The 25,840-nt window shown below is 41.0% G+C and overlaps 1 protein-coding gene across 3 annotated transcripts in view; it reads left to right on the top strand.

Moving 5' to 3' along the window:
- The first annotated feature begins 3,530 nt into the window (after positions 1-3,530).
- PITPNB (phosphatidylinositol transfer protein beta) overlaps positions 3,531-25,840 on the top strand; it is a 61,595-nt gene continuing 39,285 nt past the window's right edge. Inside the window, exons 1-6 of one of the 3 annotated variants that reach the window (XM_026484713.4) lie at positions 3,531-3,627; positions 8,585-8,615; positions 11,645-11,790; positions 23,100-23,191; positions 23,829-23,836; positions 24,345-24,419. In XM_026484713.4, the coding sequence (XP_026340498.1) occupies positions 3,608-3,627; positions 8,585-8,615; positions 11,645-11,790; positions 23,100-23,191; positions 23,829-23,836; positions 24,345-24,419 (372 nt within the window). In that variant the 5' untranslated portion in view covers positions 3,531-3,607. The other 2 variants (XR_008956984.1, XR_008956985.1) reach the window with 2 other exon arrangements.

Raw genomic sequence — 25,840 nt, 5'->3', positions numbered from 1 at the left:
ATAAGTATTCCAAACATCGCTCATGGTCAAAAATCTTTGGATCTGCCTCAATAAATCTACCATTATTCTTACTGTAACAAGCTGTTTGCTCCAGAATGATACAAACAAGACTGGTGATTATATGGGGTGTGTAGAATTAAAGTCAATTGTATATCTTGTGTGTAATGTTACCTTTGTTGAGGGCTGAAAGTTAGAAGAACAAGAGACATTAGGCTTAAAAGATGTTGGATTTTTTTCTATATCCAGAAACAATTACTAATAAGTTATATCCCATATTATGTCCATATTTGCAAAAAAAAAAATCTAACATCTTTAGTTTTTAAATAAGAATATGCCACACATGTGGCGCCTGGGTGGCACAGTCATTAAGCGTCTGCCTTTGGCTCAGGGCGTGATTCCAGCGTTCTGGGATCGAGCCCCACATCAGGCTCTTCTGCTATGAGCCTGCTTCTTCCTCTCCCACTCCCCCTGCTTGTGTTCCCTCTCTCGCTGGTTGTCTCTCTCTGTCAAATAAATAAATAAAATCTTTAAAAAAAAAAAAAAAGAATATGCCACACAATCTGTTTATTTTTTATTTGTAATGGTATTTTTCTCTGTCCTCCTTTCTCATTTTGGGGTAATGGTTCATGTCTTTGCTGCTCTGTAGTCCTCTTCAATATTCCCTCATTCTGCCACTTTTATCTCCTAGGCAGATAGAAAGCACAGTATCTAGATTTCACGTTTTCTACCAACCTAGCTAATTTTGAATTAGTATATTTTTCCCCTCAATAAATACTTCTAAACCAGTTACTTTCTTAATTTATCCTTGTAGTTTATATTGAATGTTTTATACTTTTTTTTTTTTTTTTGAGAGAGAGAGGACACAAGAGGGGAGAAGAGAGGGAGAGGGAGAATCCCAAGCCGACTCCACGCTCAGCTCACAACCCTGAGATCATGACCTGAGCGAAATCAAAAGTCTCTTAACTGATTGAGCCACCCAGGCGCCCCTGAATGTTTTTTTTTTTTTTTTTAAAGATTTTATTTATTTATGAGAGACAGCCAGCGAGAGAGGGAACACAGCAGGGGAGTGGGAGAGGAAGAAGCAGGCTCCCAGCCGAGGAGCCTGATGTGGGACTCGATCCCTGAACGCCGGGATCACGCCCTGAGCTGAAGGCAGACGCTTAACGACTGCGCTACCCAGGCGCCCCTCCCCTGAATGTTTTAATATGAATCTTTGGACGGCAAAGGGAAACATCATCCATACTCTATAATGGTTCAGTTATGCTCCATCTAACACACTGTCTCTTTATTTTACAAATATTTGAGTGCTAACTATGAGCAGCAACTGTGCTATACAGACCATGGAATTAACACTTGTGGGAAGACTTTAAGAAAAGTTATACAACATCGTAATTTTTCTTAATGATTGATAAAGCATGTCAACCACAAATTCATCCACGAAGTTTTTAAAGCTGTATTTTCAGCCTGCATAACATTCCGGGAGACATCATGACATAAAATGACTACTTACAAGTCTGACAATTATTATTACCTACTGGACCTTAAAAAATATCTCTCTCACACACACACACACACACACACACACACACACACACACAGGCATACTATTCAACTTTGTACGTTTTCTTTTCTCACTGCTAAGTAACTTCTAAGTTTTGACCATAAGCTTCTTCTTCCCATAACTGAGAGCAATTGTCATAAAGACTGTCTGCATGCCCCAACTTCCTGTTCATTTTTTTTTTTCTAAAAAAAACTCAGTGTAGTGGAAAGACCAGACTTGGAAGTTTTTAAAACCCAGATTGAAACCTGGTTCTGTAAACAAGCTGGCTAAGTGACTTTTGCACTTAATTTGGCTCTCTGAACCTCATTTTCTTTCCTTTCTAAAGCATGCTGAAATACCTGTCTCATTGCCTTGCCCTCAGGATGAAATGAGATAATAAAGGATCTCCATTACCCAGCACAGTACCAGGCATATGATAGGTGCCCAATCAATGGAAGCTACTCCCAACTTCTAACCTCCTGGAAAGGACACGTTTCCTTGAATCGTCGCCATCATAATAACTAGCAAAGTGCTTCACACATCACAGAAATGATCCCCAGATACTGCCTTAGGAGGAAATATCTAGCTTTTTGGTAAATATTTCATTTCTATTACTTTTGAGGCAGCCTAATTCCACTGGGTGTCTTCTAGTACGAGATACACCACACAGATTTATATCAAACATTTTAAATGTTTTATTTTTCTAATAACCTAACAGCTTCCCATGGTTCTCAGAACACAATTCAAGTTCTTTGCTATGGCCTAGTGACCTACTTAGTCCCTGCTTATCTTCCCCCCTCATTTAAGATGTTCTAGCCACACCTACCCTCCACCTGCCCCTCAAATACTCCAAGCTTATTCCAGCCTCAGGGGCTATCTCCCTCCAACTGGACTGCCTCCCCCACCATCTTCACAGGCTGGGCTATTCATCACCGGAGGCTCAACCACAGCCTCCTGAGAGTCCTTCCCTTGATGACTCTTCCTCCTCCATGGCCCTGTTTCGTTCATTCATGGAATAGCGCTTACCGCTAAACCAAATCCTCTCTTACTGATTTGTTCCCAAGGGAGGTCAGGGACGGGCGGATTCTGTTTCCAGATGTATCCCCAGTGCCTGGAACTGTGCCTGGCACAGAGTACGCGGGTGACCCCCTGGGGCCACCACTCATCCGAAGGTCCACTTTCTGGCTTTCGGGAAGGCTGGAGCCTGGGTGTGGGTGGGAGGGTCGCGCGGGCGCTCACTGTGGCTGCGCGACCGCCCTCCCACCCAGGTCCCCTTCCTGGGTCTGACGGGCGAGCACCCCCTGCCCCCACAGGGGACCTGTCGCCAGTGGTGGACGCTCCTCCTGTCGAGTCACTGGATTCTGGGGTGGATTCGGGCTCTGGGGCGCTCGTGTGGCCACAGCTGCTGGCCCTAGCCAGGTAAGCAACGGTCACACGGCTGCACTCACGAAGCTGCTGGAATATGCACGTGAGCCGCGAATCATTAAGTCTCAGCCCCGCGGAATGGGACGGAGCCCGCCAGGGAGCAGAATGCGGTGGCGTCGGCCTCCCCAGTCCGATACAAGTCTTCCACGTGGACCTCAGAGTGAGAGCTCCAGGAGAGGACCTCCTCTCAAAAGCGGTGGGAAAAAGTTTAGCGCTGGTCACTAGGAAACGACTTCCAGGGAACTGACTGGAAAACTCACCAAACAGCGTAGGCTCCACACTAGCCGGGACGGAACTTAACTGGAGGGAGGAGCCGCAAGAAGAGGACTAGAGAGCGTGCGTCTGGCGTGAGCAGCAACAGTAGAAGCCGCACGCCACCCCCCGCCCTCCTCAGCCAGCCACGCAGCCGCAGTGGAAGCTCCGCGAGCCCAGGGTGGGGCGCTGGACTGGGGCGGAGCTAGCCCCTCGCGTGCGCTGACGCGACGAGTCGCGGCGGAAGGGTGTGGACGCGCAGGCGCCGCGGTGGTTCGGGGTGGTGGTGGGGGGAGCAAGGAGGCGGGGCCGCGCAAGCGCCGTGAGGGGCGGTAGCGGCGGCGGCGGCGGCGGCGGTAGCGGCGGCAGCTGTGAGGGGGTTCCGGGAAGATGGTGCTGATTAAGGAATTGTGAGTGGGTCGGTGGGCGCGAGCGAGGCTACGCGATGGCGGTGGTGGGAGACTCACTGATTGAGAAGTTGCGGAAGTGGAATATTCCTAGAAAGGAGCGAGCCTCTGGCTGGCCGCTCCCTGCGCGCGCCCCCTCCCCCCGGCCCGCGCCCCCGGCCCACTTAAAGGCCTCACCGCTGCGCGCCCCCAGACCCTCTTCTCTGGCGTTGCCGTGGTAACACCGCCGCCCACTCCCGTGGGGCGGAGGCGCCTGGGTCCCGGTCGGAGCGCGTGGCTCGGGAAGGCGAGGCCGGGAGTTTCCGCTGGGACCCGCCTTCTCCCCACCCCCCACCTCCAGTCCCAGCCTGGGCCCACCCGCAGGCCCGCGGCGGGGGACTGAGCCGGGGACCGAGTCGGAGCCCGAGGTGGGGAGGCGCGGTGGGTCTGACAGTGATTTGTCTTGTGGGGTGGAGCCTACCTGTAGCCCGCGGAAGATGGGCTTGCGAGGTGAAGACAGCCCCGGTGTCGAGACTCGAGGTGGGACGTAGGCGCCCTGAAGTTCAAGCCAGGAGCTGCGAGTTCAGAAAAACTGCGCTCCCCAGGGCAGCTCAGTTGACTTAATCAGGAGAGCGGTCTCTCTGTTTTCAGTCTCAGTTTTCACATCTTTAAGATGGGGTGACACTGGGTTCCACCCACTTCACGGGGTTGAAGTGAGGAATTGTTAACACGTGGCCTGTCAAATGGAAGGGTTTTCAGGTGCATTAGACCCGCGGAGTGATTCTGTTGAAAGGTTACGGCATTTCCCACCGGCAGGCACTGTAACTATCACAGGAAATCTGTTTAGCCGTGATTGTTGAGCTGTCACAGCTGGGTCGTACCGTCAGCATCCTGTGGGCAACTAGGGATTTCGAGTATGGCCTGTTCTTTGGTTTTTCGAATGCTTTTCTCACTTTAAATTCTTAAACGTAGATTTTGGCTTAATTTAGTTATCTTAAGACACTTTATCTTTAGCGTTCTTAAACTTCCTTTAGAAAGTCACTACTGTCACTTCTCTGCTTAAAACCCTCCAAAGACTCCCTATCTCACTGTGAATAAAAAAGTCCTTACAATAGCCCACAAGGTCTTTCATTATTTTCTGTTCTGCTGTCATCACATTTACTACCCTGCACGTGCCCATGTCCATTTCAAGCTCAAGCTTCCTTATAGTTCTTTCATTACTTCAGGAAAAAAAAAAAGCTTAGTTCAGTGCCTTTCTGCTTGCTGTTCCCTCTGCCTGAAGTGCTCTTTCCTCATATCACTAACCTACCTCCTTCAGGTCTTTGCTTAAGTATCACCTTCTTAGGGAGTCCCTCTCTGAAGACGTAATTGCAACCCCCACCATTTGGTATTTGCCTTCCTGCATTATTGTTGTCAGTAGCAATTATCACCGTCTACCATGCAATACAGTCACCCTTTTTTTTTTTTTCCTATTTTACTACATGTATTCTCTTGCTACATGCAAGCTCCACGAATTTGTCTCTATTGCTCACTTCCATATTCCCAACTCTTAAAATAGTCCTTGGAGCATAGTAGTGGCTCAATAAGTACTGGTTAAGTTAATGAAAAATTGCAACTGTGGTCAGTGACAGGGATCCTGAGAAAAGACACATTTTTGGATAAAGTTTGTTTCTAGGATAGAACTCTGGATTTATATAAAGCTTTTCTTCCAAGTCGTTTATACAATGTATCATGAAAGTTTTATTTATTACTCTGACATCTTTGTAATGTAGGTAGGTGGCAGATATTAAGACAAATGGAGGAAACAAGACAGAAGGAAATTGACTTGGCCCAAGTCACATAGCAAGTGAGTTGCAGAACTGATCTTACATCATAGATCTCGTCATTTTTATTAGAGTTATTTCCTCTCTCCTAAAATGTGAATTAAGTGTTCAGTAGATCCCTTTGACAGTTATGTGAGGAGTATCAAGCTAACTCATGGAAAGGAGTTCCCATTGGGAATTTGCACAATATGCTTTTTGTGAAACCGTTACTTTCATTATAAAAATTTAAATGCGCCAAGGTAACATGCCGAAATGTGCCCAAATGTAATTTTTTCAAGGTGTTAGAGATTACATTGCTTGATGTTCACTCTTCATGTATGTCTCCCTAGATTTTTTTTTTCCCCTCCTTTTAGACTTTCTGAAAGCAGAGGCTGTTTTTATTTTGTTTCTAGTACCCAGCATAGCATCTAGGCTACCACACTGTAAGTGCTCAATGTTGAATGAAAAAATGATTCTTCCTATTTGCAAGTCAACTTTCTTTTTTTTTTTTTTTTAAGATTTTATTTATTTATTCGACAGAGATAGAGACAGCCAGCGAGAGAGGGAACACAGGCAGGGGAAGTGGGAGAGGAAGAAGCAGGCTCATAGCAGAGGAGCCTGATGTGGGGCTCGATCCCATAACGCCGGGATCACGCCCTGAGCCAAAGGCAGACGCTTAACCGCTGTGCCACCCAGGCGCCCCTGCAAGTCAACTTTCTAAAATTATTTTTGGTCAGGAGCAATGAATAGGTCATTCCTATGTGAAGATGTTGGTAAACTATAAAATATTTTGGCAAATGTTTGTTGTCTTTAAAAAAATGCCATCTATTTTTGACATATTAAAAGGTTAGAAATGACTTCTCAGGGTGGGGAGTTCCTTTTAAGTTGTCACTTAAGCAACACATGAAGTTGCCATTAATGTAAAGTCCTAGTTTTAAAGAACTAGTTGCTAGTTGCATTTGGAAAATTATTTTCCTGAGGATTTTCAGAGAATTTTGAAAATTTTCAAATTGTTACAAAAGTTGAATGAGGCTTTGAGAAAAAGAGGAAATCAAAGCCTGTCTATTCCTTTTACTTTTCATTAAGCAAATCTTGAAGAGTTTGACTCATCATTCATTCAGAATGTCTTAATCAGTCACTTTGATTTTGTGAAATAAGTTTTGCTGAAAGTGTTGTTATATAAAAATAGGGATCTTCCCACTAGTGAGTAGTTGTTAAGATTACTCAGCAGTGATTCTTTGGTTTTGTGAAAGTTCCGGGAAGTGTTTAACTCTTTCCTCTCTGTTCCTTCCATTTCCTCTGCAGCCCGTCATCTTGGTTCAAATCTTTGTAAACCCTTGCCCAGCCTCCCCAAAGATGGTTTTTCCCCATACTCCTGCCTCTCAATGTTTTTAAACCAGCTACAGATGACTTCTTTAGATTAGCTATAATCCTGTCACTTCCCTTTTGGAAAAACCTTCCTGGATTCCTTGTTGCCTAATAAATGTAATAGATTTCTTATTATTGTATTCCGGACCCTAAAAATATGCTCCCAACCTATATCTCTGTCTCTATCTTCCAGAATATGCTCTCAATCTATATATATATATTTTTTAAGATTTTGTTTATTTGACAGAGGGAGACACAGCAAGAGAGGGAACACAAGCAGGGGGAGTGGGAGAGGGAGAAGCAGGCATCCCGCTGAGCAGGGAGCCTAATGCGGGGCTCTATCCCAGGACCTTGGGATCATGACCTGAGCTGAAGGCAGACGCTTAACGACTGAGCCACCCAGGCGCCCTTCAATCTGTATCTTAGTCTGCCTCTCCCCCTGCTACAACCCTCTTGGCCCCAGTTTATTTTCTGTTATTGAGACAGTGAACAAATTAGTGTGTACTCAGAGGAGACAGTTTAAAGGATTAGGTATGCAAGGATTTTTGTATAACAAGTTTATTTTTGATGAGAATAAGAATTAGTATATCATGGTGTTTGAGAATGTTCATTGTCTTTAGGTGACCATTATCAGAAAGACAAAGAGCGATGAGTGACCCCCGATAGTGAAGGAGGGGAGAATAACAGGAGGCATGTTTTATACGTGTTGGAGATCAAGGTGATGTGAGGACTCAGGCATAGATGTTTGAGGAGAATAGGGAGAGAGGGGTGGGTGGATAGTGCAGCTGAAGAGAAGTTGGAATGAGGAGAAACTGTTGGGAATTTTCTATAAAATGAAAATCAAGGTAACCGTTGTGGTATTTTTTTCCCCTATCCTTATAGTAGAGAGTTAAAATCAAAGTTTACATAACATTGCTATGGTACCTTAATGGTTAGCAGGGAAAAGTCTGAGAAGGCCAGGCCAAAAAAAGAAGTTGCTGTCTTGGCCATGAGCTATTATCATGAGATAATTGATATTCAGGGATTTTCAGAGTTTCTGTGGGAGATAAGTGAAGGTACTTCCCTATAAAAATCTGGTGATAAAGTGCAATATTCTGATATAATTTACCATACTATTCTTTTTTTGGATTATATCTTCAGGAGTATTATGCTTCCATTTCAGTCCTTTTGTTGGTCTAGTAACAAACTCTTGAACAAGATCAAACACCAGTCAACCTTATATTGCGTCTGCCCTGGAAGGGGTTCTATTTCTAAGGTTCAAAGTATTTCCCTTGGTAAAGTCTTTTCTTGTTGCATCTTTCACTTGTTTTTCTCTTAATAAAACTGAGGACTAATCGGATAGTGGGAAGAGTTTTTGGAAGCATTCATTCCTGAGATTCAAGACATATTCTATGAGAAATATCGTTAAAAAATATATATATAGCATATAGATGGAGAATGAAACCATACTAAAAATTTCATGAGGGCAACCTGACCAGACAGTCTAAAAATAATATATTCAGTACCCTGTAATTTTCAGTGGTGAGTTTTCTCTTGTTCCTTTTCTCCTCACAAGAATCTCTGCAACTGCGTGTTTGGGGTCTTGGTACAATGAGGACACTAAATGGGAGGGATCATTGAGACCCACAAATGATAGTTTTATTTCCCCAATTTAAAAATTCTTATTTAGAGCCGTAGGCATTGCAAAGACAATGATATCCTTGTATTATGCTATCACTAGATTTAAGCAAAAGTTCTTCTAAGTGTAGAGGTCTGTGTTTTAAAGCCAAATATTTCATACGTGACATATTTTTTTTCTTTTGTCGTTTCAGCCGTGTGGTTTTGCCGTGTTCTGTTCAGGAGGTGAGTCTTGATTTTTTCTGTTTTATTTTATTGATATGGTTTATTTCAGTATGTTAATCTACAGTCATATTTTTGTTGTATGTACTTACCTTTGCATTCCAGTTTATGTGACAAAATGAATTGTGGTGTATTACAGATAATTCATTGTAAATGAATTCTGTTACACTGCCTTGTTTTGGAAGGCTCTAAAGAATGTAGTTTAATCTTTTGCCCAGTTTAGGAATTCTGGCTACAGTATCTGAGAGAAAGGAGGTTCTAGCCTCAACATAAGCACTTTAAGGCTAAGTAACTTGCTGCTTAGAGAAAGTCTGTTTTTCTGCTGGGTATTTTAAACATTTGTCTTTAAGCCAAACTTTGCTTTCAAATAATGTTTGTTGTTTACAGTTCCTTCCACTTGTGCAGTGGAAAATAAGCCTGTTCTGTCTGGCATATGGTAGCCCTTCAGGTTTTCTCTTGGCCATTCTCTCTCCTCCCCCTAAGTTCTTTTGTTCCATCTTCTCTACATGAGGTCACAGGGTTAAATATTCCCAGCATGTTCATTTGGCCTCGTATAACATGACCTCTAGACTTCCTTACCAGCTGGTCTCACTGCTGCTTGTGTTGTAGTTGTTGCTCTTAACTGAAAACAGTATTCCAGACGTTGTCTGACCAGCACGTAACTGAGAGATTATTATCTCCCTTGATCTGCTCATAATACGGAAATATACTACCTGTTCAGAACTTGCGTGTCCTTCAGTTGTAGGTATTTGTGGTAGAGCCGGGAAGGAGGATAGAAGAGAAACTGAGATATGTGTAGCAAGCCCCACAAAGCCCGCTGGGTCATTCTGTAACTTGCACACAGTTTGCACTTGCTCAGTTATTTGGTTTTCCTGGAGCTGACAGTAGATTAGAAGCAGCGAATTGAAAGTGGGACAAAACAAACTGATAACCTAAGAAGTGACAGCTGACAGAAGACAGAAAAGAAAAAAAAAAAAACAATGCAGGAACTAAAAATGAGTAACTGTCTGGCACAGCTTAAAGTAGACTTGAACATAGTTGTGTATATCTCAGTAGTGCCTGAGGTTTCCCCATATTAAAACACTCAAGACAAACCAGGCACCCCTATGCTTTACTTGGGCAATTGGTTGTTTGAACTTGAATGTGAAAATTGACATTTGTTTTTGTTAAATTTTTTCTTGTATTTCAGTTAGCTGGATCAACTTGTCAAAATCTTTCTGAGTCTTGGTGTTGTCACTGAAAATAATCTCAACTCTTCTGTTCAGACTTACTAAATATGTCTTCTGTCTCTATTTAAATTAGTCTTAAAAATGAGAATGAAAGGCTAGTGGCATGCCACAAAATATCAGCGCATTAATAACATTTTTTGGATACTGTTGTTTAGTTGTTTCTTTGTAAAGTTGTTACTCTGTTCCTGACCAAGATTAAATTTACCTTTTGACTTAGAGACATTTTAATCATACTTTAAAAATATGACAGTGTTGAAAAGTACATTTTAAAGGACTTAAGGATTATAGCATTATTGGACTAACCCTGGTGTTGTATCACAAAAACCAGAGAAGAAATACACCCTCCCTGCAGTCTAAAATCCCTACAGAAATTATTTTTGTTGCATTTAAGAAATGTGTTTGGTTCTAGCCTCCTAAACCCAGATTGAGTGATTGAATTAGTGTGTATTTAAATTAACCTTCAAGATAGTGTCATATTCCCATGGACTTTTTAGTTATAAATATTTACTGAGTTTACAACTACTCCTATTTTTTGTCTCAAATAAAATGTTCATTTTGAATGATTCATTTTTAGAGATAGCTTTTCTTCGAAAATATGCTTAAAAACAAAGAAAAGCATTTCTTCAGGCTATCCTCACTGGCAGGAAGAAATTTTTTTTTTTTTTAAGATTTTATTTATTTATTTGACAGAGATAGAGACAGCCAGCGAGAGAGGGAACACAAGCAGGGGGAGTGGGAGAGGCAGAAGCAGGCTCCTAGCGGAGGAGCCTGATGTGGGGCTCGATCCCAGAACACCGGGATCACGCCCTGAGCCGAAGGCAGACGCTTAACCCCTGTGCCACCCAGGCGCCCCTGGCAGGAAGAAATTTAGCCAAATTTGAAGAGATTGAAGACAGTGCCATGGTTGAGTCACTAGAACAAATTAGAACATGAGAACTTTGCTTTTTATTATTTGTTGTAACTGTTAGTAGCTCCAGATTGGCACAGAACAATACAGCCCACTCACAGGTATTGGTTCAGGCCATTGAGAATTCTGGTTCACTTTAAAATGAAATAGAAACCACTGTCAGCGATTTCTTGCCTTTTATAGTAATTCTTGTGTGTTTCTAATACTTTAAAAACAGTTTCTGTTTACTGGAGAACTTTACAATTAACAGTTTTGATCCTGGGTACCCAATACTGCTTCTCTTGAGGTGGACAAGGGCTAAATTGGGTATGTCAGGCATAAGTCCTGGGGAGAAAAAACCCCAGAGGTATACTAAAATTTGGACTGTAATGGTTCTTTGTATTTTCAGCCTTTTTTTATTATGCTTTATATACCTCCTCTTTATCATTGGCAGTGGTATTCTGGTTGCTTGGCTTTCTTGATTAGCAGAGTAACAATTATATTCCTTTATGCCTTTTTTCCCCCAGAATTTTGTGAAATTAGATGGGATAGAATAAATATGAAAATGCTTTGGAAAATACAAATGTATATTATACAAAAAGTTGGGCCAAGCATCATAATGTTTTCTTGATAAGTGGGTAGTACATATGAAGGCACCCTAGATTATTTGCAACTAGCAATTCTCTCAAATCATGGAAATCTCATGAAATATTATATAGTTTCTTGAAGCTGTAGGATCATCTAGTGTTTAATCTTCCTAAGCATATTAATTTTTAATTTGAGTCATGTTTTCATATGGATCAGATGTGCTGAATGGTTTGGACAAGCTTTTCTATATCATATATGGTAAGATTTTAGCATGGGAAATTTTTGCAGGTACTACTGGCTTAATGAAATTCTGTGCTCTGAAATTCCAGTATCAGGTTGGGCAGCTTTACTCTGTTGCAGAAGCTAGTAAGAATGAAACTGGTGGTGGAGAAGGAATTGAAGTCTTAAAAAATGAACCTTATGAGAAGGATGGAGAAAAGGGACAGTATACACACAAAATCTATCACCTAAAGAGGTAAGCTAATTGTACACATCTGATTCTTAGTCATTCTATTGAAGATGATGCCTTAATTCTCCAGCTTACTTATTGAGCAGATAACTCCCTAACTTCCTGGGCCGTGTGCTGAGGTACTTTTTAAATTTTACTCTGACAATATGTTGCATTTTAATGTTTTGAGGGAACCTCCCCCAATTGGTTATTTTTAAATTATAAAAGTGATATCATTGTTTATTAAAAAAATTGAACAATAGGGAAGGTTATAAAAACTTAGTCCCCGCCTCTTGCCGTCACATATCCATAACCCCAGGGAGAAACAGTAGAAACAGTTTCTCCTTCTGCATCATTTTCTATACATTTTCAAATACATTTTTAAAAATAAACATACAGAGAGCTGTCACTTGTGTCATTTTTTGTTTTCAATGGCAGACGGGATCCTACCATACATATGGTTCTGCAGTTGGCTTTGTTTTTCACGAAGTGACACGCTGTGAACACCCTGCCATGTTATTTAATATCCATGTCCTTCTTTGGAAGGCTGAGTGACCTTTCCTAGTATGAACAAAGCATAGGTGATTTAACCATTCTCTAAATGATAAGTCAATTTAGGTGTTTTAGGTATTTTTCTCTTTGCATGTTACGAATAATATTTCTGTGAACATGGTTGTATATGTCTTCATGCGTTAGGTTACTATTTTTCTAGGAGAAATGTATAAAAGTGGGATTTTGCTTCAAGGACAAGCTTATTTAAAATTTTGATATTTCTGCCAGATACCCTCGAAGAGTTTGGTAGTGTTCATTTTCCATATTTTTCTCCGTTTATTTTTTTTGCCAATTTGATACACAGAAGTAGTCTCTTCTTTAAATTTGCATGCTTTATTAGTAAAGTTGAATGTGTTTTCCTATTAGACCATTTGAATTTCTTGTGTGACTTGACTGTTGAAATCTTTCATTCATTGTTTTTATCCCTTCGGTTTATAGAAGTTCTCCTGAGTTTGGCTGTCTAATCTCTTATTTTTGGCGTAAATATTTTTTTAAAAGGATTTTATTTATTTCAGAGAAAGCAAGTGAGTAGGGGGCAGAGGGGTGGAGAGAGAAAGAGAATCTTAAGCAGACTCTGCTGAGCATGGAGCCTGACATGGGGCTCAATCCAACAACACTGACATCTTGACCTGAGCCACCCAGGCACCCCTGGCATAAATATTTTAAAACAGAAAATGCATACCAGTATTTGTCCAGGGGCAAAAGATCAGTAATGGTTTTTAAGAGTCCACTTTGTCAGTAGTCCCCCTAATTTATTAAGAGTAGGAGGAATCAGGACACCTGGGTGGCTCAGTCGGTTAAGTGTCTGCCTTTGGCTCAGGTCATGATTCCAGTGTCCTGGGACTGAGTCCCGCATTGGGCTCCCTGCTCAGAGGGGAGTCTGCTTCTCCCTCTCCCTTTGCCCCTCCCCCTCTGCTCCTGCTCCCATTGTCTCTTTGTCTCTGACAAATAAATAAATAAAATCTTTAAAAAAGTAGCAGAGATCTTTGATCTTTTCTTGCCTTTATTGTCTTCATATTGAAATGAGTAACACCCATGTTTTTGTAGAGCTCCTTAAAGTTGCAGGTGAGCTGTGATTATCAGTGTTTCCTGTTTTTTCAGTTTAAGACCGCCACTTGGTTTATACTGACACATGGAATATAAAGTAGGTTATCACTTTACAGAATCTTAAATTTTATTGTTTTTTTTCCTCCTAGAACACAGTGTTTCTTTGTTTCTGACACAGGTTTAAATGAAGGCAATAATTCTGATCAATCAGTTATCCATAGAGACTGTCTTAGTCATGGTTCCTGTTAATTTGTTAGCACCCTAAGTATATCTAAAAAACTGTGTCAGTTGAAGAAAAATGTGGCGTTCTAGATGGTATGATCTACATTGTGTTAATAGTATTGAATTTGCTTCTGTATAGTTTTATTTTTTAGTATTTTATATTTATTCATTAACTGAATTTTACCAACACATAAAATTTTTTTTTATTGTAAACATTTAACTTTCTCTAGGGATTCTAAAATTAACCAGAAAGTTCGATATATAAAACTTCCTGTTGGTGTATGATGTCCATATGGGAATAATCATGAAATAGATTCAAAATACCCTTCATTTGAAAACTGAGAGTTGGAAATTGGGGAAATGTTTGATATATCATTACATGGAAAAGATTAGTTGCTAAATATGTACATAAATATAAATATGCACTAGATTACATGTATTTAAAAAAACTAATCAGTAAAAGGCCTAGAAAGAGATTAATTAAAATGTTAATGTTTTTCTCTTGGTGGTGGGATTATGGGTGATTTAAGATTTTTTTACTCTTCTGTATTTTTAATTAGAAAAATAATAAATATTTTGAGATATCTGATTCAGATGACATTCCAGCCATAAATAATAAATCTCTTAAATTGAAGAGGGCTGTATAAATATGGTTCGTTCAAGAGATGTTAATTGTTCTGAAGAGCTTATTTGGGGATGAGGTTCAGAATTCCTCTCAGGCTTTTAATAGATTAAATAAAGGAAAACCGTGGCTCTCTGGAGGCCAGCCTCCCTGTGCTCTCCTGGCTTCTTCATTCCTAGAAGGAGCTGAAATCATTCCTAGTACCTTTTGGTTTTACCCTGTCCTGCACTTACTGACTCCTCATTACTCCTATTGAAAAATAGGAGATACGCCTATTGTACCTAAGAGGATACTAAAGTGCATGTTTACCCAAAGTCACACAGCTAGTAAGTGGCAGAATGGTGATTGTGACCTGGATTCTCTGGGCTCTAATCCCATGCTCTTTTGGTCACGAGTAGGCAGTCCCAAGTCCCTGACAACAAGCACTCAGGACCTGATGAGCACAGGTGTCCCATGAGAAGGGAGGGGAGGGGGTCTGATTAGATGGTCAGGGCTGTTTGATGCCCACGGGAGGCTGGCTTTGTCACACAAAGATAGCGGCTAGGGACAGAGCGTGGAGAGGAAAGGAACAAAGGAAAGAGGGTGGCACCGATGTATCTCAGGCAGTGTGGCAGGTAGTAGCCTCTCTAATAGTAGTGTGGAACAACCAAAAACCTGTCCGGTAATAAAGACAAAACCAGGACCAACTGTTGCTGTACTCTGGGGGCGAGAACAGTAACAGGGCAAGGCAATCAGATGTCCCCATGCTCAAAGGTATTAGTGTTGTGCCGAAGGCCCAATAGCCACGGCATAACTAGATTATGGAAGGGCAAAGAATCATTTGGCAGTGAGTACTGAGGCCTTCACTGTGCCATAGGAAAGATAGCAATCACGACACAGGGCTGGTGGCGCAGCCTGTCAGACGTCAGTATCCTGCAAGGGCATCCTGCGGGTTCAGCATGCTGTAGGCCTACCCACAGTTCCTAGAGAGTTTTAGAGCTCTCTCCCTGAGGAAGTTAAGTTTGTGTCCAGTAATATATGTTCCCTTTTTCAGCATGTGCTCCACTGGGTAACTTCTAGTACTGTGTGCACTATCACTGTATAGCAGCAATAGAATTGCAGATGTGGCTGGCTAAATTTGTTGCCTGAGGCCACCGATACCTTATTGTACATTTGTGATACTTGAAATTCTGAGATCCACTTTACCCAGTGGAATCAACGCCTCTGGATTCTCTGGCCAGTATGCTTTCCCATTTCAGCAAAACACTTATTGGTCTAAGATACACACACTTCATCTTAACCAGAAGATTGAGAAACAGTCTTGGCAAGGTATTAAAAAAACCCCATAATTTAGTGACCGTTGACTTTTCTCCCCCCTTGAATCTCAAATAATAATTTTACAGGATAATGAGATTCTTTCCATATCCTTTGATAATTTACAGTAAGTAGTTGCCCACGGTAATTCTAAGCAGAGGATCTAGTCCTTACTGTATTCTTACTCTGTGCTGGTCACTGTACATGCTCTAGGGGAGAGCTCAGCGATTCCCCATAGCAGCCTTTCCTAGTGAGGAAACGAAGGTCCAGAAAGGTGTAACTGGCCCCTGTGTCGTTGCTGTAGCAGAGATAGGCCATGAACCCAGGCAGTCATTGTGACTCCAGAACTTGCCCTCTTAATCACGTTGCTCTACTGCTGAGCCCTGTGGGAGGGTTAGAATATTTTCCATTTTCTGAAGTGAATGCCAAAGGAGTTTACAGAGCAATTCTCCCAAGACCGTGGATTTCACCGTATCCCATGTTCTCATAGTCTTTAAAGTCTCAAGTCGTCTTCCAGAATAAAGTTAAACTTAATAAACTACTCAAGATTATCAATGTCTTCCAATTGTTATAACTGTCCAGAATAAAAGCTATTGGCTCTAAGCAAGCCTGACTCTTCATTGTCCTCTAGAAGTGCCATGTTCAGCTCCTTAGGTTCTTTTCTTGTTGTGATGTGGGTTTGCCCGTAAATGCAGTTTCCTGAGCATAGCTCAGCTCTGTCCTGTGCAGAGGCATTCCCTGACTACTTTTCTTCTTCCATAAACTTCATCACTTTTTGTCACATCTACTCATTTTGACACTGGATCATGTATTTCATGTGTACATATTGTCTTAATACCCCATTGACCATAAAAGTTTGAGTATGTTTCTTTATGATGTTCAATATATACTTAATAATGGATGGTGGAGAGAGAACAGCTCTTATCAGGCAAAGATTTTGAAGCAAGGCAAGGAAATCTGTTGCAACCTTTGAGATGGTTATTTCAGAGAAAATTTGGCAGCTCTCCTGAGACTTCGTAGGAAGGAACACACTGACCAGTCCTTTTGTTGTTTTTTCTCCCTTCTTGGGGAAAATCAGCTTTACTCTTTTATTCCTCATAAGCATTATATCTTCACCATCTCTAGTCAGTCCTGAATGACAGAGAATTCATAAAGCTGGGCCAACTCCTGAATGGTCTTGTTCCCCAAAGGTTGAAACAGTAGAGGTTTAATTGAAAATCATTTTAAAATTTCATGTGGTTCCAGTTAAGAGCTCTATTTTGTAAGCAGAAGAGTCATTCGCCAGGAACTAAAGTTATGTTCCTGTTTAAAAATGAGTTTAAATCACCTGAGAATGCAAAGATCGATTATATCTGATGATTCACATCAGAGAGCATCTTTGAATAAGTATACATAAGAAATTGATAAATATCAGCCCAATATGGTAATTCATTCTTGAGTTGCAAATCAGTCATCAACGCAAAGTTTTTTCTTTGTGTATAGTTCTTAAGTCTTCAATTTTGCACAGTTCAGAGTTTTCTAAATAAAGAGTGATCCTATTCCAGAAGAATATCAGAAATACTTCTGTAATGCATTGTTTCCTTTTTATGGCATGTTTCATTTCTCGTTGCTATTCTGTTTTGTTATGTGGAAAACACTTCTTTCCCTCTCTCTTTTTGTTATTTCTCTAGAACTTTAAAGTCTTGTTTTATATATCCTGAAAGTTAGCCAATTTGTATCTGGTTATTTTACTCTTCCCACAAATCAGGATTTGAAGTCACTTTGTAAATTTTTCTTGTTATTCTGCCCATTTTTTCCATCTCCATACCCACCACATTAATGCAAGTTACCATTATCTCTTTCTCTTGAACTCTTCCAGTTGCTTCCACACTGATCTCTTGCCACGCGTTCTTTTGACTCTTACAAACAATGCTGCTGTGAACACTTGCGTGCAAGTGTCTGTGTAGACATATGGTTTTATTTCTCTTGGATGTGCACACACACACACATACAAACACAAACACACACACTCTCCTAGTTGGAATTATTGGGTCATATGGTAACTCCTCACTTTCTGAACTGCCAGACTGTTTCCAAAGTGACCACACCATTTTATATTCCCCCAACCCTGTAGGAACCAGTGTCTCCATATCCTTGCCAGCACTTATTACTACCAGGTTTTGTTTTATTTTTGTAATAGCCATTTTAATGGGTGTGAGGTAGTATTTCAAGGTTTGGATTTGCGTATCTTTGCTGATTAATGATGTTGAGCGTGCTTTCATGTGTTCACTGGTAATTTGTAGATCTTCAGAGAAATATCCATTTAAATCTTTTAACTGTTTTTTAATTGGGTTGTCTGTTTTGTTTTAAGTGTTCTTTACGTATTCTAGATACTAGCCCCTTGTCAGATACATGATTTGCAGTTTTTCTTGCATTCTGCGTTTTCTGCTCACTTTCTTGATAGTGTCCTTTGAGGCATTAAAAAGTTTATGATTTTGATTAAGCCAAGTTTACTTATTTTTCTTTTGTCATTTATGCTTCTGGTGTCCTGAGAAACCATCGTCCAGTCCAAGGTCCCAAAGATTTACATCCACATTTTCTTATAAGAATTTTATAGTTTTAGGGGCGCCTGGGTGGCTCAGTCAGTTAAGCATCTGACTCTTATTTCAGCTGAGGTCATGATCTCAGGGTCACGAGATCGAGCCCTGCATTGGGCTCCATGCTTAGCAGAGAGTCTACTTGAGATTCTCTCTCTCCCTCTCCCTTTGCCCTTCCTCCCACTTGCGCTTGCTCACTCGCTTTCTCTCAAAAAAAAAAAAAAAGAAAAAGAATTTTACATTTTAAGCTCTTACATGTAGATCTTTGATCCATTTTGAGTTAATTTTTCCTTCCATCCACTCTTGCCCACTACAGTTAATTTTCATTTGCTAACATGACTCTACTAAATTGACAAAGTCAGAATGTTCTTAAAACTTAAATCTGGTCATGTCATTCTCTTTCTTAAAGCCTTCAGTAGCTTCTCATCAGACATAGAATAAAACCCAAGCTCTTCGGCTTATAAAATGGGCCTCATTGTGATCTGTCTGCCCCCCGCTCACCTCACCATCCTCATCTTGTGTCCGTCCCTCTGTTCCTTCTTCACTACAGTCTAGCCATGCTGCAGGCGTCAGAGTGACCCAAGCAGGCCAAGTCTTTAGCTATTTTAGGACTTTGGGGCCTGTGTCTTCATGTGGCTGGCCCTCCTCATCCTCAGATCGCCATTATATTGTCACTTCCTCAGAGAGGCCTTCTTGGGCACCCTTAAACCAGGTACTCACTTGTCCAGTGCTCTGTTCCTTGACTTTACTGCACTTCGGAAGAGGTAATTCACTGCCTTTTGTTATTTACTGCTCTGTTTCCTGCTTCTTTCCCTGGAAGGTGAGCTCAGAGTAGGAATTGTCCGTTTGCACACTGTCATTTACGTAGCCCCTGGCACAGTGGACACTCAGTAAATAAATACTTGAGTGAATGAATGGGTGAGGTGCCCAGTGTATTTAAAGTATATTTCATTTGATTATAAAATGAAAGATTATCTATGGCAAATTAATCTCATCTTCAGATTCTTCCATATGTTTTTCTACATTTTGATGTTTAGTAGGTTGTAGGATGGAAAAATAGAACTCAACAGTTTGCTCATTTTGTTTACAAGTGGATTTAAAACTTTCACGGGAAAAGTGCAGTTTGAAGTGATTTGCCAAGGTGTTATGTATTTCAGGAATAGATTTTTTTTAAAAAATACTCCTAGATCAGAAGTTCAGTGTACATTATGGTCATTTATTACATATCTTTTAAACCGTATAAGCCCTTTGTTTTCCTCTACCACTGTGACAAAGTTGTCTTACCACTTGACAGGTTCACAGCCATTGTTATAGAAGTTAGATCTTAATATTATCTCCTGTCAACACAATTGATGGAACATTTTGGTTGAATTTTACCCTGAAGTTGAATGTTCTTCATACGCATTCAGAGTTGAGGTGGGAAAAGGACTGTGTATGGCAAAGAAACTTTTCTGCTCTTGGACATTGTTTTATGCTTGACTCTTAAAAAAATTTTTTTTTAAGATTTTATTTATTTATTTGACAGAGATACAGACAGCTAGTGAGAGAGGGAACACAAGCAGGGGGAGTGGGAGAGGAAGAAGCAGGCTCACAACGGAGGAGCCAGATGTGGGGCTCGATCCCATAACGCTGGGATCACGCCCTGAGCTGAAGGCAGACGCTTAACCGCTGTGCCACCCAGGCGCTCCATATGCTTGACTCTTAAAAAGACAAATCTAGAAGTGTCTACCTTGAGTTAAGCACTGTCATGAGTGTCGATTTGTCACGAGAGAGCATTTCACGATCATTGGGAGAACAAGAGGAGGAATGTCCTTGTTCATTTGTTTTTGAAGGCCTACCTCCATTTTGTTAATTCAGTTAATATTTGTTTTTTTTCTGAGACTCTAAGCTTCCAGAACAGAATTTACTTGGTAAGTAGGTGATGCTGAAGTAGAAAACCAATGTGTATGCTGTCAGTTATATAAACGGCACATTTAAGCTGTCTTGTTAGGAATATTTTAAAGTTGCCACTGATGCAAATTTCTCTTCTTTAAAGCAGAATTGAAATTTAGTTTTATTTACTCTGTGTATGCATTTTCTCTATGTTTAGTCCATAATTAGATTCACTGAGGAGAGATGTTTGTTAGTGTTCTCATGTTAAATGTAAAAAACTAGTCAATTCGAAATAACTGGCTCAGAGGTTTGGTCATTCTTTTTTTTTTTTTTTTTTTAAAGATTTTATTTATTTATTCGACAGAGATAGAGACAGCCAGCGAGAGAGGGAACACAAGCAGGGGGAGTGGGAGAGGAAGAAGCAGGCTCATAGCAGAGGAGCCCGATGTGGGACTCGATCCCATAACACCGGGATCACACCCTGAGCCGAAGGCAGACGCTTAACCACTGTGCCACCCAGGTGCCCCTGGTCATTCTTAACTAAGTCAAAAAGTCAATTGTTGGAATTCACATAGTGCAATAGTATCCTGGAAATAAGAAAATAGGCATTTGGGAGCAAAATGAAGACATGTTAAAACTTTCTTGTAGATTTGGTTCTTGCTGGCCTTTAGTGACTGACTGCCAATTTTCTGTTTGGGTCAGCAAATTTTAGAGCTTTTGATAAATGATTAAGGTTTTTAGACTATTGGGCACTATGGGAATAAATAGGATAATTAAAATACGTCTCTGAGCTAGTATGCAGCTGTTTTTTTCCTGCCCTTTTCTTTTCAAAAAAGTTGTAAGGTTTTATTTGTCAGAGAGAGAGAGCAGGCACGCGCACAAGTTGGGGGGAGGTTGGGCAGCAGGCAGAGGGAGAAGCAGGCTCTCTGCTGAGCAAGGAGCCTGATGTGGGGACTGGATCTTAGGACCCTGGGATCATGATCGGAGCCGGAGGCAGATGCTTAACCGACTGAGCCACCTAGGCATCCCTCTTTTTGTTTTTTTAAAGAATTTATTTGTTTATATAATTTAGAGCACGCATGTGCTTGTGGAGGAGGGACGGAGGGGGAGGGAGAGAGAGGGGAAAGAATCTTTATTAGACTCCCCACTGAGCGCAGAGCCAGGATCCCATGACCCAAAGAGCATGACATAAGCTGAGACCAAGAGTCCAACATTTAACCAACTGAACCACACACGCACCCCTTTCCTGCCTTTTTCTACATTGACCACATGAACCAGTGATAGATTTGTCATACTCTTAGATGGATAGGTAATCTTGTAGGTGTATTTTAAAAATCACCCATATGTGTTACATTATACCCTGATGAGACCTCTCCCAATTAAAGGGATTTTGGTTTCAGTTCTTGAGCAATGGAAGAAATAATTTGGACTTCAGATATTCTTTGACTTTTAATGTGAAAGTATTTTCAGGTATCTTGGCTTTATTTTTGTGAGGTTATGCCCCTTTGCATTAATCTTCCCTGGATTTGAAAAGAATGGGTGCTCAAAGAATTAGTTCTCCTTTATTGTTATCTTTTCAGGGTGTAAAGGCATAGGTGAATCTTTTTATGCCCTTGGAATCTCGATTATAATGTCACATGTAATAGTGCTTCAGCTTTTCTTTCCCGGTGGTTTAATTTGCCACAGTCGTGAAAGCTCCAAGACATACACTCGTTCTTGTGTACTTTGGAGGCTACGAAGGGGCTGTCCACCCTACCTCGTCTGTAGCTGCACGGCACTCTGGCTGGTGGGGGTTCCTTACATTCGCCTTGCTTAGCTTCCAGAATTCTTAGGGTTGCCTCTGGCTACCTGCTTCATCTTAGTGTGGAGGCAGAAGTCCTTTCTGGGTCCAAAGTCTCCTTAGTTTGTTCTTTGTCCTAGCTTAGGAAATTAGGTTGTGTTTGACAGTTCTCAGAGAAGCAGTTCTGATATAGAAAAAGTATATAGGGCTTCAACTTGGAGTATATAATTTTGACATGTAGTTATTTAGCCACTTAAATGCTGGTTATATGGAATAATGAATGAATATGTACCTTGCAGTGCTGTTTTAGGATGTAAGTGAAGAAAGGCATGTGAAAGTACTCAGCTTCATGTCAACTTATAATTAAAGAGCAGTACCTACTGTTTATTGAGCTCTTACTGTGTTATGCAATGTGCTGATAAACACATTATAGACATTATCTGATTGAATCCTCCCAATAACCCTGCAGAGTAGGTAGGAACTGTGTTCAACTCATGGGGAAGTTCAGAGAGCCAAGTGATGTGTCCAGGGTCACACAGCTTCCAAGTGCTGATGTTGGGATTTGAATCTGATCTGTATGAAAAGCCTGTGCATGTAAACTGCTTTCTTAACAATCATTAGAAGTGGTCATTCCATTTGCATTTCTTCGAAGACTGAAAAGCCTTATTTTTCCATTTGTTTGTTAACCAGTTGTGTTTTCTGTTTGTCACCTGTCTGTGGATATCTTTTGCCCACTTACCTATTGGGCTCTTTGTTGATTACCTTAGCATAGACTCCTCATATATTATATACTTAACCCGTCTCTAACCGTACTTGAGGCAACAAATGATATTCATGGTCCAACCATACAAAATTTTATACTTGGATATGTTTTAAGGTCACATTTCCACTGGGGCTCCTCACATTGTCACTTTTCTTTAAGTTTATTCTGTAAAATGTATTTGAAGGCTTTTATTCAGAGATACTCCCATATTCCAGGGACTCTTTCATAAAGTTAAACAGTGAGTGTGGTCTAACCACAGGAGAGAACTTCTGTGTTGTATTATGCGAAGCCTAAATAGCCTCAGTTAACTTTGAGATTTCACCTCGGGGAAATAGAGCAGAAGCCTGACACAAAAGTGTTTCTTTTTTTCCCCCCGAAATCCTGTATACAGCTAAATGTTCTTAATGATGTTGTTGTTTTTACATTAATTTTCCACTTGATTACTTTGGGTTTGAAAACGCAACATGTTGCTAACAGTCTTGAACATGAGTTGGTGAAACTTAGAACATAATCACCTTTGATGACAGTACTCTTTGAGGTAGCCCAGTAGATGCCAACAAAGAAGTGATGGCACTACCGAAAATGTATTCAGTGTTTCTCTCTTCACAGCAAAGTGCCTGCGTTCGTCAGGATGATTGCTCCGGAGGGCTCCTTGGTGTTTCACGAGAAAGCCTGGAATGCATACCCCTACTGTAGAACAAGTAAGCCTGGTTTCTGGCAGTCATTCCACTCCTCTCCCCACTGCTGATAAGGAGAGGGACTCTTGCTGCCAATGCCTTTGAGAAGGGTGACACCCAAGAAGGTCCTCTGTGGGTTCTTGGGTAGTCACGACAGGTGCTGTGGCAGAGGAGAGATTTCTCTGGGTTCCTCCCCCTAGACCTTAGTGAGGGGCATTGGTTCATTCTCAGATGAGAGCCACCTTGAGGCCCTTGCTGACTGCACTGGCTCCAGGGGTGAGACCTGAAAGGTTATCCACACTCAAGAGTGTCCTTTGGTGTAGTTTTAATAGTGTTTTTCTCATATTACCCCATACAGTAGGGTAGGAGTATGGCAGACTTCTGAAACAGTTTCCTGTTCTTTGCTAAGTTGGCCTTAAAGTGATATATTGCTTTTGTGATATTATTCTACCATTGTTTTAAAATTAGATTATTAACTCCATAATCTAAGGTAAACTGTAGTGTGACTTGTGTAGAAACTTTTGCAGGCGTAAACTATTAAATGCTCTGTGTTTTCAGGTAGTTTAATCATCGTGACATTAAATATGACAGATTGTTTTGACCTTGATTAATATTCTTAAATTTTTCCCCTTTTATTGCCCACCTGTCCATTATGCCTCAGTTGTAACGGTGAGTAAAACTATTTTTGTGTCACATACTCTTCATCTTTAAGTTTTGCTTTACGTAGTAATTATTTTCAGTCATTCCTTACTTTTTAAATTAAAACTGCCCACCACTGCATGGTTTCTCCTCTGTGCTCTTTCCACCAGCCTGCACTCCACCACATGTTCCCAGTGTTAGTGGGTTTTTTCCAGCCTTGTCTCAGAATCTCCCTGTTGACTTTATTTTGCTTCTGCTACTTCTTTTGAATGCTGTATTTGCTCACCAAACCTCCGAGCTTCTTTAATATTAGCCCTGTATGCTGCATGACAAGTAGAGTTGTTTAAATTATTTAAAAGCATGCAGCATTTGGTTTGCCTGACAAGTCTATAAAAACAGGTAGCTAATGATCCTTTGTCACTTGAGGATCGGTCTTATAGAGTCAAAGCACGGATGCTGATGCTGGGGAAGGCTGCAGACAGAAGCCCCAAAGAACCGGTGAAAGATCACTGTCATTTTGCTGTTGTGTTTTCTGCAGAATGAATATATGAAAGATGATTTCTTCATTAAAATTGAAACATGGCACAAACCAGACTTGGGAACATTAGAAAATGTAAGTTTCAACTCTGGGCTTTCAGTGCAGAAGCCCCTGGAAATGGGAACACTGTAGTCCATCCTTCATCACCAGAGTGATGCCACCTACAGGAGACCGGTACCTCGACACACCAGGGCATGTCCGATTGCAGTGAGGCAGGCCAGCAATCAGCAACAAACGGGGCTTTCCCTCGCAGCCCCCTTGCCTTGGTGCGAGAGTGGACTGTGTGGAGAGTTGTTGTTTTTATCCTCTGTCTTTATCTGGGACAGGGAGAGCAGAGATAAAATTCACAAACCGATTTTAGTCATTAACTTTAGATTTCTTTCATCTTTTCATCTCTGTATGTTTGTCAGAGCTACTCTACAAAGCCAAATAGACTGCTTTGCTGGGTTGATGTCAGAGAAGTGGCAAAAAGGCAAGAGGGAGGAGCAACTTTGAATATTTTACAAGAATGTTGATAAGCTTCTGATTTTTACAAGTTGGAGCACATTTATTCCTCAAGTAAATTTCAAGAAAATCATTTAAGACTCCGTGTAATCATTAACTTTTGATAAGGTGTGTCAGAGAATTTGGGAAGGCATCTGGTATTGATCGATGGCCTTGGCCCAGTGGCTGTCGGAAGTGTGGTCTCTGGACCAGCAGCAGGATCTGGGAATTTGTTAGAAGTGCACATTCTCAGCTCTCACCCCATATTTACTAAATTAAAATCCCTAGGGGTGGGGCCCGGTATGCTGTGCGTGGTGGTGCATGCCCTGGTTTGAGAACTACTGTCCCAGCCTCACCATACGCTGTTACAGGAGAGTAAGTTCATGTGGTAGATTCCACTGTTATGTGATTGGTGCCAATTAATAGAACTTTTGAATTATAATTGGTAGTATTTGACATGAGTTTTTCTTGATCATTTGACATTTCATGTTTTTATCACAGTGATTCTAAAATTTAGAATCTAAATGAGATGATTGGGTGTGCTTTAGTCTGTGTATGAGCTGATCTGCCTTTTCCAGCTTCCAAATGGACAAACTTTGGCAGTTTGTAAACAGGTCTTAATTGGTTCATGGAGGGAGTCTTAGAAATAAATGATTAATTAACATGATGAATGGAGGAATTGCTGTCCTTTCAAAACTGAAAAGCTTTAGGATAATCAAGTTCAGGATAGGTTTTAAACCTCACAGTGCAGCTTCTTGAAATCTAATTACAGTGTCACCTTATGTTGGTCTAGGACTTAAAGTTTACAAGGACTTGGTCGTGTATCATTGGGTTAAACATAGGTTAGGTACATTTTGTCATATAACTCATCCCTAAGGACTACCAGAAAATAGTGGTGGCAGACTTCTGTTAATTTGGCAGCATCTTCACACCTCCCCCCCCCACACACACTTATTTTTTAGGGATCCAAGGGTAACAGAAGATTTCTAGATCCCTTAAGACTTCAGACCACT

This window comes from Ursus arctos, unplaced genomic scaffold, assembly GCF_023065955.2.
Source record: "Ursus arctos isolate Adak ecotype North America unplaced genomic scaffold, UrsArc2.0 scaffold_34, whole genome shotgun sequence".
NCBI classification, from domain to species: Eukaryota; Metazoa; Chordata; class Mammalia; order Carnivora; family Ursidae; genus Ursus; species Ursus arctos.
This window is presented reverse-complemented; position numbering and strand designations above follow the sequence as displayed.